Below are 14901 nucleotides of genomic sequence, written 5' to 3'. Positions count from 1 at the left end.
TGATTGGCAGGGGAGCCAAACGGGGATGATGGTAGATCGCCAGTGGCAGGATTTTCTGGGAACGGATTGGAAGATTCAAATGATTCAAAGTACATTTATTATCAAAATATGTATGCAGTATATAACTCTGAGATTCGTCTCCCCCATGGACAGCCATAAAACAAAGAAGAAACATAGAATCCATTCAAAGAAAAAAAACATCAGCTCCCCTCCCCTTAACACGCAATAAAAACAATCTGCACAAACTGCAACAAAAAAATACAAGCGAAAACAAAAAATAGAAAACACAAAATCAAAAGACATATTTCAGTTCAGCTCTGTGTAACTTCAGCTCTGCAGGGCACCCTGATTCGAAATCGCCCAAACTAGAAACAAAAAAAAGGAGCAACAAGAAACTGGGAAATATAATTAATGTGAATTAGAGTCCACAGTCCACAAAATGCATTGATTAAACTTTGCTCTGGCACCATCCTCCGACAGAATTGACAGAGAGAGAGAGATCATTCAAGTGCAAAGACCTTCCATTGGGAGCAATGAGCGAGAAGGAGAGAGAGGCCATCACACGCAGACACCTTCCTCTGGCAGCAGCGAGTGAGAGACTAGGAGAAAGCACTGAACACTGAATTGCCTCTGCACCCACCTCGATGATTTCAATCTTCCTCAGTGCTTTAATTGGCGAGATTGATGAGAGATGCAGTCAATCATGGGCTTGTGCCCAGTCTCTGTTTCATCTCATTTCATACCAAAGAAGAAGAATTCTAAGGGGAGAATGAGATGATTATGGCTGGCAAGGGAAGTCAAAGACAGCATAAAAGCCAAGTTACAATAATGCAAAAATTAGTGGAAAGCTGGAGGATTGGGAAATATTTCAAAAACCACCAGAAGGTGACTAAAAAAGCAAAAGGAGAGAGAAGACGAAATATAAAGGCAGACTAAGCAATAATATAAAAGACAATACCAAAAGTTTCTCCAGATATATGAAAGTAACAGAGAGGCAAGAGTGGATATCGGACCACTGGAAAATGGCACTGGAGTGACAGTAATGGGGGACAGAGTAAGAATTTTGCGATAGTAGTCTACACTGTGGAAGATACCAGCAACATGCCAGAAATTTGAGAGAGTCTGGGGGCAATAGTGAGTGTAGTTGCTATACTAAAGAGAAGGTACTTGGGAGGCTGAGAGATCTTGAGGTAGTTAAGTCACCGGGACCTGATAGACTACAGCAAAGTGTTCTGAAAGAGGTAGCTGAAGAGATTGTAGAGGCGTTAGCAGTGATCATTCATAAATTACTAGAATAATGAATGGTCCCAAAGGACTGGAAAATCACAAATGCCATTCCACTGAAGGAGGCAAAAGATGGGAAATTATAGGCTGCTTAGCCTGACCTCAGTGGTTGGTAAGAATTGAGAGTCCATTATTAAGGCTGATATTTCAGAGTACATGGAAGCACTTGGTAAATAGACTGAAATCAGCATAGTTTCCTAAAGGGGAAATCTTCCTAACAAATCTTTTGGAGTTCTTTGACAAAGTAACAAGTAAAGAGACTCTAGAACCAGAGTGCATACCCTCAAAATAAAAGAATGTCCTTTAGAACAGAGATGAGGAAGGATTTCTTTAGCCAGAGGGATAGTGAATCTATGGAATTCTTTATCACAGGTGGCTGTGGAGGCTGCGTCATTGGGTAAATTCAAAGCACAGTTCAAAGTTCAAAGCAACTTTATTACCAAAGTACATATATGTCACTATATACTGCCCCGAGATTCATTTTCTTGTGGCATTCACAGTAAATGCAAAGAAGCAATAGAATCAATGCAACAAAGACAGGCAAACAACCAATGTGCATAAGACAACAAACTATAAATAAAAAAAGGGAAAGAAAACTAAGTAGTAATAATAAATAAATAAGCAATAAATATCGAGAACATGAAATGTAGCGTTATTGAAAGGGAGTCCATATGTTGTGGAATCAGTTCAGTGTTGGGTTGAGTGTGTTATCCCCTCTGGTTCAAGAGCCTGATGGTTGAGGGGTAATAACTGTTCCTGAACCTGGTGGTGTGGGACCTGAGGCTCCCGTACCTCCCTCTTGATGGCAGCAGTGAGAAGTCAGCATGGCCAGAATAGTCCTTGACGATGGATGCTGCTTTCCTGCAACAGCCCTCCTTGTAGATATGCTCAATAGTGTGGAGGGCTTTACCCATGATGGACTGGGCTTTTTGTAGGCTTTTCCATTAAAGGGCAGCGCTTTTTACATACCAGGCCATGAAGTAACCAGTCAGTATACTCGCCACTGGGCATCTATAGAAGTATGTTAGATGAGTTGCCAAATCTTTGCAGACTTCTAAGGAAGACCCAGATCCAGGACAGATCCTCTGAAATAATAATGTTGAGAATTTAAAGTTGCTGACCCTCTCCACCTCTGATTCACTGATGAGGATTGGCTCATGGATCTCCAAATTCTTCCTTCTGTAGTTAATAATCAATTCCTTGGCTTCAATGACATTGAGTGAGGGGTACCATTCATCAGATTTTTAATCTCCCTCCTAGATGTTGATTCATCACCACCAAGCAAACTTATATATGGAATTGGAGCTGTACTTAACTTCAGAGTCATAAGTATAAAGTGAGCAGAGCAGAGGGCTAAGCACACGGCCTCGTGGTGCACCTGTGCTAATGGTCATTGTGGAGGAGGTGTTGTTACCAATCCAAATTGACTGGGGTCTGCAAGTAAATCAAAGATCTAGTTGATAGGTTTTTGATTAGTAAGACAGTCAAAAGTTATGGGGAGGAGGTAGGAGAATGGGGTTGAGAAGTAAAAATAAATATGTCATGATCAAATGGCAGAGCAGGTTTGATAGTCAGAATGGCCTAATTCTGCTCCGAAGTCTTATGATCTTATATAAAGTATTTTCTGTGTTTAACTATGCATAGGCGTTCTCTAGAAATAGCTTCGTAAAGAAATACAGCAGGGAATGAAGCTAATTAGCAGATTCATCAAATGAAAATGTACAATAGTTTTGTCACTGTTTCAATATCAAGTATCTTGTGCAGGTTAGAGTTACATTATCTTGAAAAAACTAGAACAAAATATAAAGAATTGTATTTTGTGAACTTCGCTGTATTCTCTAAAGCATCATATCATGTCCACCTTATCAGAAAAGAAAGATAAGTAGTCTGAAATAAAACCGCACGACTGCATTGACCTAAACTATTCCCCGTGTACTAAAGCTTACTTACTATTGGTAAAATAACCCAGTCACAAGTAGGTCTTGAATTATCATGGAAGTTCTGCTAGTCACCTGCAAAAGTTCTGGCGGGAGACCGACAGCCTCTCTAGGGAATGATATGAACAGCTGGAGTTACAGAAGAGCTTGGTGGAGGCCCCAAGAAATGTCAGATGCAGAGAGTTCGCTTCGGTGTTCAGTTCATTTCCTTTCCTGGCAGTCTCGTACTCAAGAAGCAGTGAGTGACAGACTCCAATTTTTCCTCCCCAGTGACCTCTGCCACCTGCTTCAGTACATTGGACAGATGTGTGGATGTATCAGGACCATTTAGAAGTGATTGAAATATGAGTCTGTCTATGAAATAAATGAAGATTGATTTAAGATGGAATTTCTAAATCATCCCATCAACACTCATAAGTACTAGATTTAATGGAGAAATTTAAGCTATTGTCTGCCAGTACAGGCTACATTTAGAAATTAAATTCAGACAGACATTGTTAGTAGGATTGGTACTGGTATCTCTTTGTTTAACCTTTCATGCTGTTCAAAAAATCATTCTTTCAAAATATATATTCAGAAATGTGACATCTTGAATTGTACTGTTACAGCATAAAAACAAATGTGTAATACAAATTAGTTCAGTAAAAATAAGGGTGTTTCAAAATTAGTGTTAAGTTTTGTTTATGATAGATGAAAACAACTAATTATTTGAAGAAATGCACAACAGATTGCATAAACGGGATTCATTACCAATATCTAGCAAAATGTTATGTCAGAAAAATTAAAACATTTCCTGAACCTTTACTGGGTACTGAGTTTCACAGAGCATGTAATGCTAATAAAAATCTTGTGATAAATTCTTTCAATTGCTCATTAGTTAACTTCAAATACACAAATTAAACTGATTTTCTGATATAGAACTGTGATTAGAAACCATGGCAATGGGGTCAAGAAAACTGCCAAGTTTTAGCAAAAAAAAAGTGAGATTCATTCCATTTCACTGCACTGTCACAAAAACTGAAAGGTCCACCAACAAAGCACAAACATTACAATATTGACTCAAACAAAAATTGGAATGTATTTGGAAACCCTAAATAAAGTTCATAATCAAAACCAAGCACTTTATCTCTTTATGCTATTGGATCACATAAATTATTCATGGTCAATTCAGGTGGAAAATTTCAATTGCCAGTTTCTCAAAAATGTCCAATTAAGAAAGGGAATTCTGAGCTACAGACAGGCGCCACCGTCATTAAGGGGCAGTTTCTGAAGATTACAGGTCTCCAGCCTGTCAAACAGAGTCCTTTCTGTAGCTTGAGTAAATCAGTGGCTGTAAAGCTGAAATTAAATACTCTGTGTAAAAGAAAGCTCTTGTGAACTATCACCCTGTTTAAACAAATACCTGACTACTTTAAAGGGATTTTGCTGTGCTCAAGGTAATACTGGTGGTAAAGGGCAGAGTTGAAAATTTCACTTAATTGATTGTGTTCAATGTATTAGCTCATAAAAAAAACTGTTGAATAGGGAAAAACCGGTAAAATTCTTTTGACTTATTTGAAGAATTGAAACTCACTGGTGCCAGGTGAATTGCAAAAGGCAGCTCCGGAAATCAGATGGAAAACAAGGAAGATCTGACAAATCTGTTACAATAACCATCTGTAAAGTTAAAAACCTAATGAAGTGGAAATGCACCTGGCCATGTATGCACCAATTAGGACAGGTGGTAATAGCGTAAGCCAGACGACATAGTTAACCTGGTTGTTGATGTGTGCAAGAAAAATCATCATAATTTCACACTTCAAGTATCACGTATGTCCATCAGATATTAAAAAATCTCTAATCCTAATCATTCTTGTAGCCTAATCCAAATAATCTGTTTCAAATTTGTATACATCAGACATTAAATATTGTTTAATATTGCATCATATATGTGTGTCTGTACAAGTTTTTTTGTGCTGATATATATAAAAAAACAACAAATGAGATTCTGGCGCTTTACAGAACCAGATTAATGGACCTCACAAAAATCAATAAACAGGGGAATTTAGTACATAATTCGGCACGGAAGCCAAGAATAATGGGATAAAGCAAACCCTGCAGCCTTAGAGCACAAAAGGTTTAAATGTTGTTGTGGAAACTGCACAAGGAGAATAATGAGCTATTATTTTTACAAACCAATAGTATCACCACATGTAAACATTTTTACAAGATAGCTAACAGCTCTAACAACTTTTCCTGTTAAAAGAAAATTAATTTGGCTGGAGTAATGATTATGTTTCCACAAAGAACCAGCAACCTTCAATCTAAACAACTGACATTCGATCAACCAGGGCTGGAGCACCACGTTCCACTCCATTTGGTAGTTTTAAGGTATTTTAGACAGATCCCAAAATCACTCAAGGATGTAAAGCTAAAAATTAAAATAATCCAGAATTTCAAAGAAATCCAGTTGATCAATGAAAACTCAGTCAAAAACAAACCTGCCACTGGAGCATTTTGGACAAAATGCTAAAGCTTTTATTATCCTGAGAAAGAAATGTGTTAAGGAGAGTTCCTGGAAGTACAATGATTTGTAATTCTTTAGAATGGACCATACAAAGAGGATCAAATATACAGTTCATCATGCTTTACCTCTGCCTTATCCACAAATACTGCTGAAATTCTCTTCATTAAAGCAGCTTGGTGAGTTGCCTGTAATTTATATATGAAGCAATGTGAAGTTAATGGTGCAAAACTACACATTTTTCTCTTGTTGTATATTTAGTTATTAGACTGTTAATCATACAATTCCAGTCACAACACCTACAGCTGACCAAATCATCACAAAACTTAGGCCTAGAAATTCTACTGCTTACTACAACGTTTTTAGGCACTACGCAGAATAATTTTAAGAAGCCTGACTAGTGAATATCATTTGGGACTTTGTTAATTGGAGTTTTGATACAGATATTTTGTGCATATGACACTCATGTCCATGATACCCAGCACCCAACAGTCTTCACAGTAGAACCCCTCCATAACTTTCCCTATAATACCTTACTAGAACACAGGATATTCTTCCCAGTCCCAAACTCTGTCCTCCCAACAAATCTTTCCTTTTCCTTGCCCCATGAATCCAACTGTCTCCTCTGCACAGGTGAGACATTATGAAAGAAAGACATCAACGCAGTTTTGAGCCATTTTCAGACGTACGCATTGCAAAGGGTCTCATGTGCAATTAGTGTCTGGCAACATCACATAAACTAAATCATGCTAAATTTCCCTTTAACTGACAGAGTGAAGCTTGAGGTAGAGCCGTTGGCTCACAGCTCCAGCATCCTAGGTTGAATTCTGACTTCCGGTGTTGTCAGTGTGGAGCTTGTACATTTTCCTCAAGATCATTTGGATTTCTCCGGCTACTCCCATTTTCTCCCACATCCCAAAACCTTCATGTTAGCACTATAACTGGCCACTGTAAATTTCCCTTCATGTATAGGTGAGTGGCTTCATACTATACGGCTGAATAATTAAAATTTTAAAAACCTGGTCACATTAGGAGCTCTGACACAGATTGTAACAAATGATACCTAAGTGTTCCTCATTCTCTTTACCACAAATTATTTATTACTGTCACATGTTCAAGTCCGTGCAGCCACATGAAAACAAACTCATCATAAAAGTATTTGAGTGCATGACAATCATAAATCTAATAGCGTTCAGTCAGGTCTGTCAATCATTTTCTTGATTTTCTCTCTGAATGTACCCATAGTTCCCAACAACCAGCAATGCAGCAAACTGTTTACTGTCCCTTTGTTGGCCTTGTCAACAATGATCAGTCTGGTGATTCACTGGAACCAACCCATTCCCTATCCTCATCCAATACCCACACACATCAAATTTCAACAGATGGGAGTGAGAACCTTGGTTGATTACTTCCTTTACAATCTCTAGCTCAGAAATATCAAGGAAGACTTTAATATCTTCTACAACTGTTCGGCAGTTTCCTCACTCTTGGAGTTTAGAACTTAGAATGAATGTTATTAAGAGAGTTGGTGAGTGGTTTTAAAAATGTGACAGGTTATTTCAAACAAAAATACAAAGCAATGCATCATTGTTCTATATGTCAAGGTTATATTATTCTATATAATCAAGGTTTCAGCTAAGGAAAAGCATTGAGTACTGCTGTTTTAATCAATTCTTCTGTTCGTAACAAATTTGGATTATAGTAATTTGATCTATTTATAAGAAATTAACAGTGACGACTAAACTTTATATTTTATTTTATATAAAACCAACTTAATTGAGCTTTGTACAGTGACTGGAGTATTCCCTGACACTGTTCAACAATGAGGGGTATGAAGATGTCCAATTTATCCAACATTCAACCATTCAGAATTTGAGGTTACATTCAAAATCTATGTGATTGATTGATTATTACAAACATGATTTAAATTAAGTGCACGTCAATATTTTTGACTATGAAGAGATTCATATTTAAAATTTTACATTTCTACACGTAACTATTTCCCATTCATCAAAAGATCAATCTACATTGCTAGCTTGTGTGTGGTATTCACATCAGAGAGAGTCATCTCCCTTTGCTGCTGTACATACCGGCAAAACAGCTATACTTTTTCAGTTAAACAGGTAACACTTGTAATAGACACATAAAAGCCAGAAGGTATTCCAGATCACTGTAACTTAGTATGCTTTATCTGCTCGTGTTTTCAAAAAATCTCCATATTCCAACTGTACATCAAACGAGTATAAAACACTCAAGTTTTACTCACTGCTAAAACTATTTTCCTTTATGTACCTGTGACAGGTATTTTGGCAGAAAACAGTTGCCCACAATTCTAGGTATCCTCTTGAAGTGATAGATCTGAATAAGCAACAGTTATTTAAGAATAGTGTAACAGCACCTGAGAAATACAACAGTTAAGCACAAAAGATACACTTTTAAGCAATATCGATTAATTCTATGCACTATACCATCCAGCTATCCATCAATGTACTTTTATATAACAATGATAGCTTTTACTGAAACTGTATGTAAAAGATCTTCAATACACACTTCCTTCATGTAAAATATGGATATCTTTGGTTGAATGCAAGATTTGCAAGTTCAGTATGACCAGAGGAATTGAAAGCAATGTCAGCAATGAAAGCAATGTACAGTGAGGTCATCTTAAGTATATTGAGGTTATTTTCCCACATGTGGTCATTCAGAATGATGTTCCTGCTGGAAGTAATCCAATATTCTATCTGCCCATAATGTGAAATGGCATCAGTGCCAGCTATTTAATTTTCCACATTGTCCAACCACTAGAATCAGCAGGGAACTCATAGGAAAAAAACAGGTCAGTTGTTCTAATGAGCTTCTTTCTAATTCCCCTCAGTAGTGCTAGATTCAAAGTTGTATTCATCAAACCATGAACATTTCTCTGTGACAAAGTACCTCCATTATATTGAATGAACAAAAAACTCAACACATGGAGGCTAACAAATGTAAGATACATTTAATTTATAATGTAAAAGATGAGACAGGCATCTGTCAGAGACTTACTTGAAAACTCACTGCAATCAAGGGCATTCAGGGACATTTTGAATATTTAAATCATGCCATCAATTCCCCAGAGGTGATATGAAGGATGTTACAAAACATTGGTGTCATTGCAACACAATAGCTTCAGGATGGAATAGAAATGTTAAATAAATAGGTATTCGAAAATTGTGAATTATCTTTGCCAGCTCATTCTTCAGGCTCTTAGAAAGATTACCTAATGCACAAATTCAATTTTCACTGCAAAATGAAATTAACAGTAATTGTAATTGATAAACATTTATACATTTGTACTTCTCATCAAAGGCAACTATTAATCTAACACAAATTATTGTTATAAAGATGTAGAGTTCAAACTTAAGTAATTATTGTTTAGTACTTTCAATGTCAGTGCTTGCAAATTAAACAGAATGACAAGATAATATACTTTGGGATATAAGGAGACCATTCAGTCATCAAGTCTATGCTGGCTCCTTTTGAGCAGGATGTTCCCTCACTCTTGAAAGCTTTGCAGAAAAACTTTAGAACACGAGGACCCCTGAACAGCCATGACACAAAATCCAGTAATAAGGACTGATTAAATTTAAAAAGAATGCACATTGCAAGTCATGTAGAACACAATAAAGAAATGGAAAAACTGAAAAGGATTCAGAATTTCAGAAGCAAATGCAAAAAAAAAGCGATCATTAGCGGGATAATCGACCCCCAGAAGCACAGAAAGATGCAAGTAAAGAAAACATCCACAGTCCTAAAACTATTCTAAAGCCTGATAAAATAATAAGGATTCATTTACTCGAGCAAAGGACAAAGAAAAATTTCCACAATATGCACCAGCATATTTGGTACTGATTTCAGAAGGACTGCAAAGTTTAATTGTGGAGTAACACCTTTAGGAAGTTCCAAATTAAATGACATAGGCAAAACCATAATTCTGTATATGACAATGAAATTATGTGAGCTAAAATTCAGACAATTTGTACTTTGGAAATGTCAATTAAATCATAAACCACCAGGAAAATGGAAAGACAGTGACAGTAAAAAGACGCCAAAAGTTATTAAATTAGCTAAAATGTATTTGCAAAAGTGGCAAATAACAAAATGTGATTAAACATAGTAATCTCATGAACTAGTAGTGGGGAGTGGGGAACTGTCTGCAGGGAAGGGATGAAGGTACTGCAACAAAATACCAAAAAAGAAACAAACATGATGTTGCATAGTGGAAGCAACTTTATTGTTCCTCTCAAGAACAATATTTAACATCAGACTGCTGAATAGGATAACCAAAAGTGCAGATAAGGGAATATATGACAGGGAGGACTAATTTAGAAACAGAGTTACATGATGATTGACATTTTGCAATATTGTAGTGTGAAACTACTAACTACTTCCATTAATTTTGAAAATGGTTTTCATTGCCAAAGGCTTAAACTGTGCCAAAATTTTTAAATATTATTGGTTTCCTTTGATTATGCAAATCTCAGCACTTCCAGGTGGGATAAAGTGGAATGTTGGCTTAAAAATAATCAATAGGAATATAGGATACTTTGAAAAAATATTATTGATAGAAGTCAATACAATCAGGCTGTGAGCTGAATAGCAGTTAGTGAAGGAACAAACCTGAAAACAAATAACACAAATACAATATAGCCTTACAAAATCATAACACATCAATGACAAAGTCTTATCCATGTCACCATTTGTCATGGAAACTTGGCCAATGCCAAAGCTTTGGGGAAAGAATCTATTTTAAAAAAATCTAATTTATGAACAAGATAATTAGTTGGGATGATTTTAACATGCTCAACAAAATAATTTATTTCCCCAAAATCAACTACTGGAGCACAAATTTTTAAATTGACTTAATCTTGTCCTTATTAAGATTGTGGTAAAACAGAGAGCGAAGAATCTAATGTCAGCTGGGAAAAGTTGCAGCAGCTAACAAACAATGGAAGAAGAGGAGGCTGGGTCTGCCTCCTGCATCTCAATATTCAAAGTATTTATGGCAACTGTTGTCATTTCCACTTTAAAATTGCACTTTACCACCACGTGCTTTGTATCCTTGGAGCAGCTATTATTTGACTGTATTCTTTGAACAATGAGTAGTAGATTGACTGGAGATGATCTAGTGTTTAGATACTTGCGTCTATGCTGAATGTCACATTTTTATATTTTTGTACAATAAAAAGCAGCAAATGTATAATAGTTTTAATAGTAAAATCAAATGCACTGATACAGAATATTATTTTCTCAGTGACATTCCATTCAAATATTTACATCATTAAGTAAATTAGGCTATAAAACCTTGTTTCTGAAAACATAGAAAATTCAGAAGAGAACACACTTAAATACCTTTGTAATATTTTTTAAATAGCTTGAAAGCCTTTATTCAGACAATGCAATGCTTTAAACATTAAGTGCTATTGTCACCTGCCTGCTTGAATTACAGTGCCACCCACTGCTGTAAAACAGACATTACAGTTGGTTAGAGGCAGTACACACATATTGTGCCAATGTGTAAGCATTTGAAGAGCAACACAGGCAAACCATTTTTTTTCCACCAGATTACAACTGGAAAGAACTACGAGTTAATCTGTTATGAAACACACACACACACACACACACACACAAGGACTTTAAAATTAAAAGCATTATGGTATGCTTATGAAAGAGTTGATCCAGATTTTATTATTCACTTGGGACTTCTTATTCTTGGGGCATAAGTAATTACGCTGCTTATATGCTTAACGTACTTGCTGATGACAAACTTCAGACTCCCAACCACAAACATTGAGATAGAGAACCTCAAAATACTGTATGTAGAAACTATAAATGTCAAAGGCATATTTAGCACTCTGCATAAGATACATTGATGAAATCACAATATCTACACAATAATAAAATCCCAATTAAAATCTCATTCTACAATATTCAGGCTACTGAATGATCACATTTCTTGTTATGGTCACAGATAATAACAAAGAAAAGCAGTAACTTCAACTGAACAGTAAAGAATGTAAAAAATTATTGAAAATCCTGCTTCCATCATGTTTACAAACTTATTAGTTTAAATAGGATCAAGCAGACTTCCTACTTTAAATTTCAATAACACATGCAAAGTAAAAGAACCAAGATTACCTGGCAAACTTCATATAGCAGTTTGTACTGTTCTTTTTTCTGCAGAGAGCACAAATTGCATCCCATGTTGGAAAAATTTGTGAGAAAGCCTTCCTCGTCCAGTTCTTTTTCTTAAAATGGTTCAGTTAACTGTCATTCATGTGGATGTCACTTCAAGTAACCTAGGTGAATCACGTCAGCTGAGACAAATTACACTGGTAGCAGAGATAGCCCAGGTCACAGAAAGCAACTGCCCCCTTCTCTCACTCTCTCAGTTGCTCACTCTAACGCTTCCTCCTCTGCTTTAGTCAAGCTGCTGAATCGTGCTTCAGCGCACACTATATAGACTGCTGCTCATGCATATTAATCAGCCCTCATTGATTATTCATGACAAGTCATGATACAGGAGGTCATAATTGTTGACTATGATAGATGAAATTTCCCTAATTAAGAATCAACTGCTCTATTTTGGCAAAATATCATGACAAATATTAACACCTCTTATGTTTGAAGTCGAGCTTTCACCGGCTGTTACAAAGAAATGATAGGCTCCTCACTTGCGTTCCACGCTGACTTTATTATGCTTCATCTGTACACAATTAAGAAAGGCAATTTATCGGAAAGCATATTTGTAACAGAATGTTAATTACAAGGGGTATTTGACTTCCATATCATAAAAACATCGTTGTTTTGCATACTGAGCAATTTTGTTTTAACATAAATAACTTACTTGTGAAATAGTGTAGAAACTGTTTTTACTACAGCAATTCTTGCTTGTAACTTAATGTCTTGCATCATAGTTTTCCTGACCAGAGATAAGTGAGGGTCTCCAGACCATGAAAATGTTACGGATTCCTCAAAATGAGGAGACCTCCATGGGATAAATGCACATTACGAAATGCCATTACATCAGTCTGTGCCTCGAAATCTAACTTAGTGGAATTATTCTACATACAACTACAATCCTAATTAATCTTTTTGTTCAGAGCTCAGAGGATTTCAGTTTGGAAAAGGATTAAATATAAACAAACCATCGGCTATTCTAATAATTCTTATTGTATTAATTGGCATATATCTCGTTACTTAGCCCATCAGTTCCTGTGAATACTTATCAATGGATATAGCAGTGAACTTACTAAACCGAACAGTGTTCAGATACTGTAACTTGTAGGTTTAGGATTTTGTGACATCCATTAGTCTAACAAGCTTTAGAAGGAAGAAGACATTGTAATTTGTCTTTAGCCAGGGAGAGATAATGCTTTTATGGAAAAAAGATAGCAAGCAGGAATGGAGTGTTGAAAACGATAGTTCCATATAACTGATATTGCAGTATTGTATGAGTGTCACATTTAATCCACAAGATCCCATGAATGTGAAAAATACTGTTCTGTATCTCCAATTCTACCATGTGGTTCCTAAGACACTGATTCATTTGGGAGCGAATAGCACAGGTACACCCCAGTCTTCATGAGAGAGCATAGATTATCACCAGTGGTAAGCTAGTACATGTTTGGAGGCATTACTTTCAAGTACAGATCATTAAGGACTTCTACCATCTGCACCATACTTCCCTCTCATTTCCGCCATCAGGAACTTGACATACAGGAGCTTGAAGATCCACACCTCAAAGTTCACCTACAGCTTCTTTCCCACTGCCATCATGCTCTTGAACAAATTTGCAAAACCCTAATTCTACTTTGGACAATATTTCCCCCAATTTTCACTAATGCCATTATGTCTATTTTTGTTTGATTTGTAAGTTATGCATAACTTATGTTAATTTAATATTATTTATGTTTGTCATGTTTGTAATGTATTGTGCAACAAAAACAAAATTGTCATGGCATTTATACCCTAGGTATGCAGGCCCACGACACTAAACTTGAACTTGAATGACACGAACTTGAACAACTGCTTAGCATCAAACAGACACCTTTTAAGGCATGTTACGGAATCAATATACATAAAGGAAATCAGGGGCCTGGCCACGATCTGAAGAGGAAAAAAGGGTTTGGTCTGAGCAGTCAGTACAGGAAGGGAGTCAGGTTGTTGAAACCGTCATGTGCAGCCAGTGGTTGATGGAGGAAGGCCAATTTTGATAGTAACATAAAGGATCTGGCAAGTGTGGATTGGGTCTGGCAAAGGTATACTTGGTAAATGGGAGGCCTTCAAAAGTGAAATTTTGGGAGTACAAAGCTTGTATGTGCCTGTCAGAATAAAAGGTAAGGATAACAGGTTTTGGGAGCCATAGTTTTTGAGAGATATTGAGGCCGTGGCTAAGAAGCAAGTGAATAGGTGTAGAGCAGGTATAAGCAAATGGGGTATTTGAGGAGCACTAGAAATGCAAAAGAACACTTGGGAAGGAAATCATGAGAGCTAAAAGAAGATGAGGTTGCTCGAGCAGACAAGGTGAAAGAGAATCCTAAGGACTTCTACAGATCTATTAAAAGCAAAAGGATAGCAAAGGACAAAATTATCCTCTGGAAGATCAGAGTGGTAACTATGGTGGAGATTCTAAATGGACTTTTTGCATTTGCATTTACTTGTGAGACGGACACAGAGTCTATAGATGAGGCAATGCAGCAGCAACGTTATGGGCCCTACACAAATTACGGAGTCTGCAAATTAGATTGGATCCCAGGGCCTGACAATATGTTCCTTTGGATCCTTTGGGAGGCTAGTGCAGAAATTGCATGGGCAGAAGCAGAGATATTTAAAACAACCTTAGCCACAGGTGAGATGCTGGAAGACTGGAGGATAGTTAATATTGTTCAATTGTTTACAAAAGGCTTTAAGAATAAATCAAGAAATTATAGGCTGATGAGTCTGACATCAGTAACGGGAAAGTTATTGGAGGATATTCTAAGGGACCAGATATATAATTAATTGGACAGTCAGGGACTGATTAGAGATGGTCAACATGGCTTTGTGCATAGTAAATCATGTCTAAACAATCTTATTGAGTTTTTCGAAGAGATCACCAGAAAAGTTGATGAAGGTAAGGCAGTGGGTGTTGTCTACATA

General features: G+C 36.6%; 1 protein-coding gene across 4 annotated transcripts in view; it reads right to left on the bottom strand.

Moving 5' to 3' along the window:
• The window catches only part of pdzrn3b (PDZ domain containing RING finger 3b), a 276205-nt gene that overhangs the window by 81076 nt on the left and 180228 nt on the right, over nucleotides 1–14901 (bottom strand). For 2 of the 4 annotated variants that reach the window (XM_063067898.1, XM_063067899.1), the window contains exon 1: nucleotides 11899–12166. The exons of the other annotated variants lie outside the window; for them this stretch is intronic. In XM_063067898.1, coding sequence (XP_062923968.1) covers nucleotides 11899–11964 — 66 coding nt within the window. In that variant the 5' untranslated portion in view covers nucleotides 11965–12166. Of the gene's footprint in view, nucleotides 1–11898; nucleotides 12167–14901 lie in introns of those variants that run through there. 4 annotated transcript variants of the gene reach the window in all.

Source organism: Mobula hypostoma, chromosome 15 (assembly GCF_963921235.1).
Source record: "Mobula hypostoma chromosome 15, sMobHyp1.1, whole genome shotgun sequence".
NCBI lineage: Eukaryota > Metazoa > Chordata > Chondrichthyes > Myliobatiformes > Myliobatidae > Mobula > Mobula hypostoma.
This window is presented reverse-complemented; position numbering and strand designations above follow the sequence as displayed.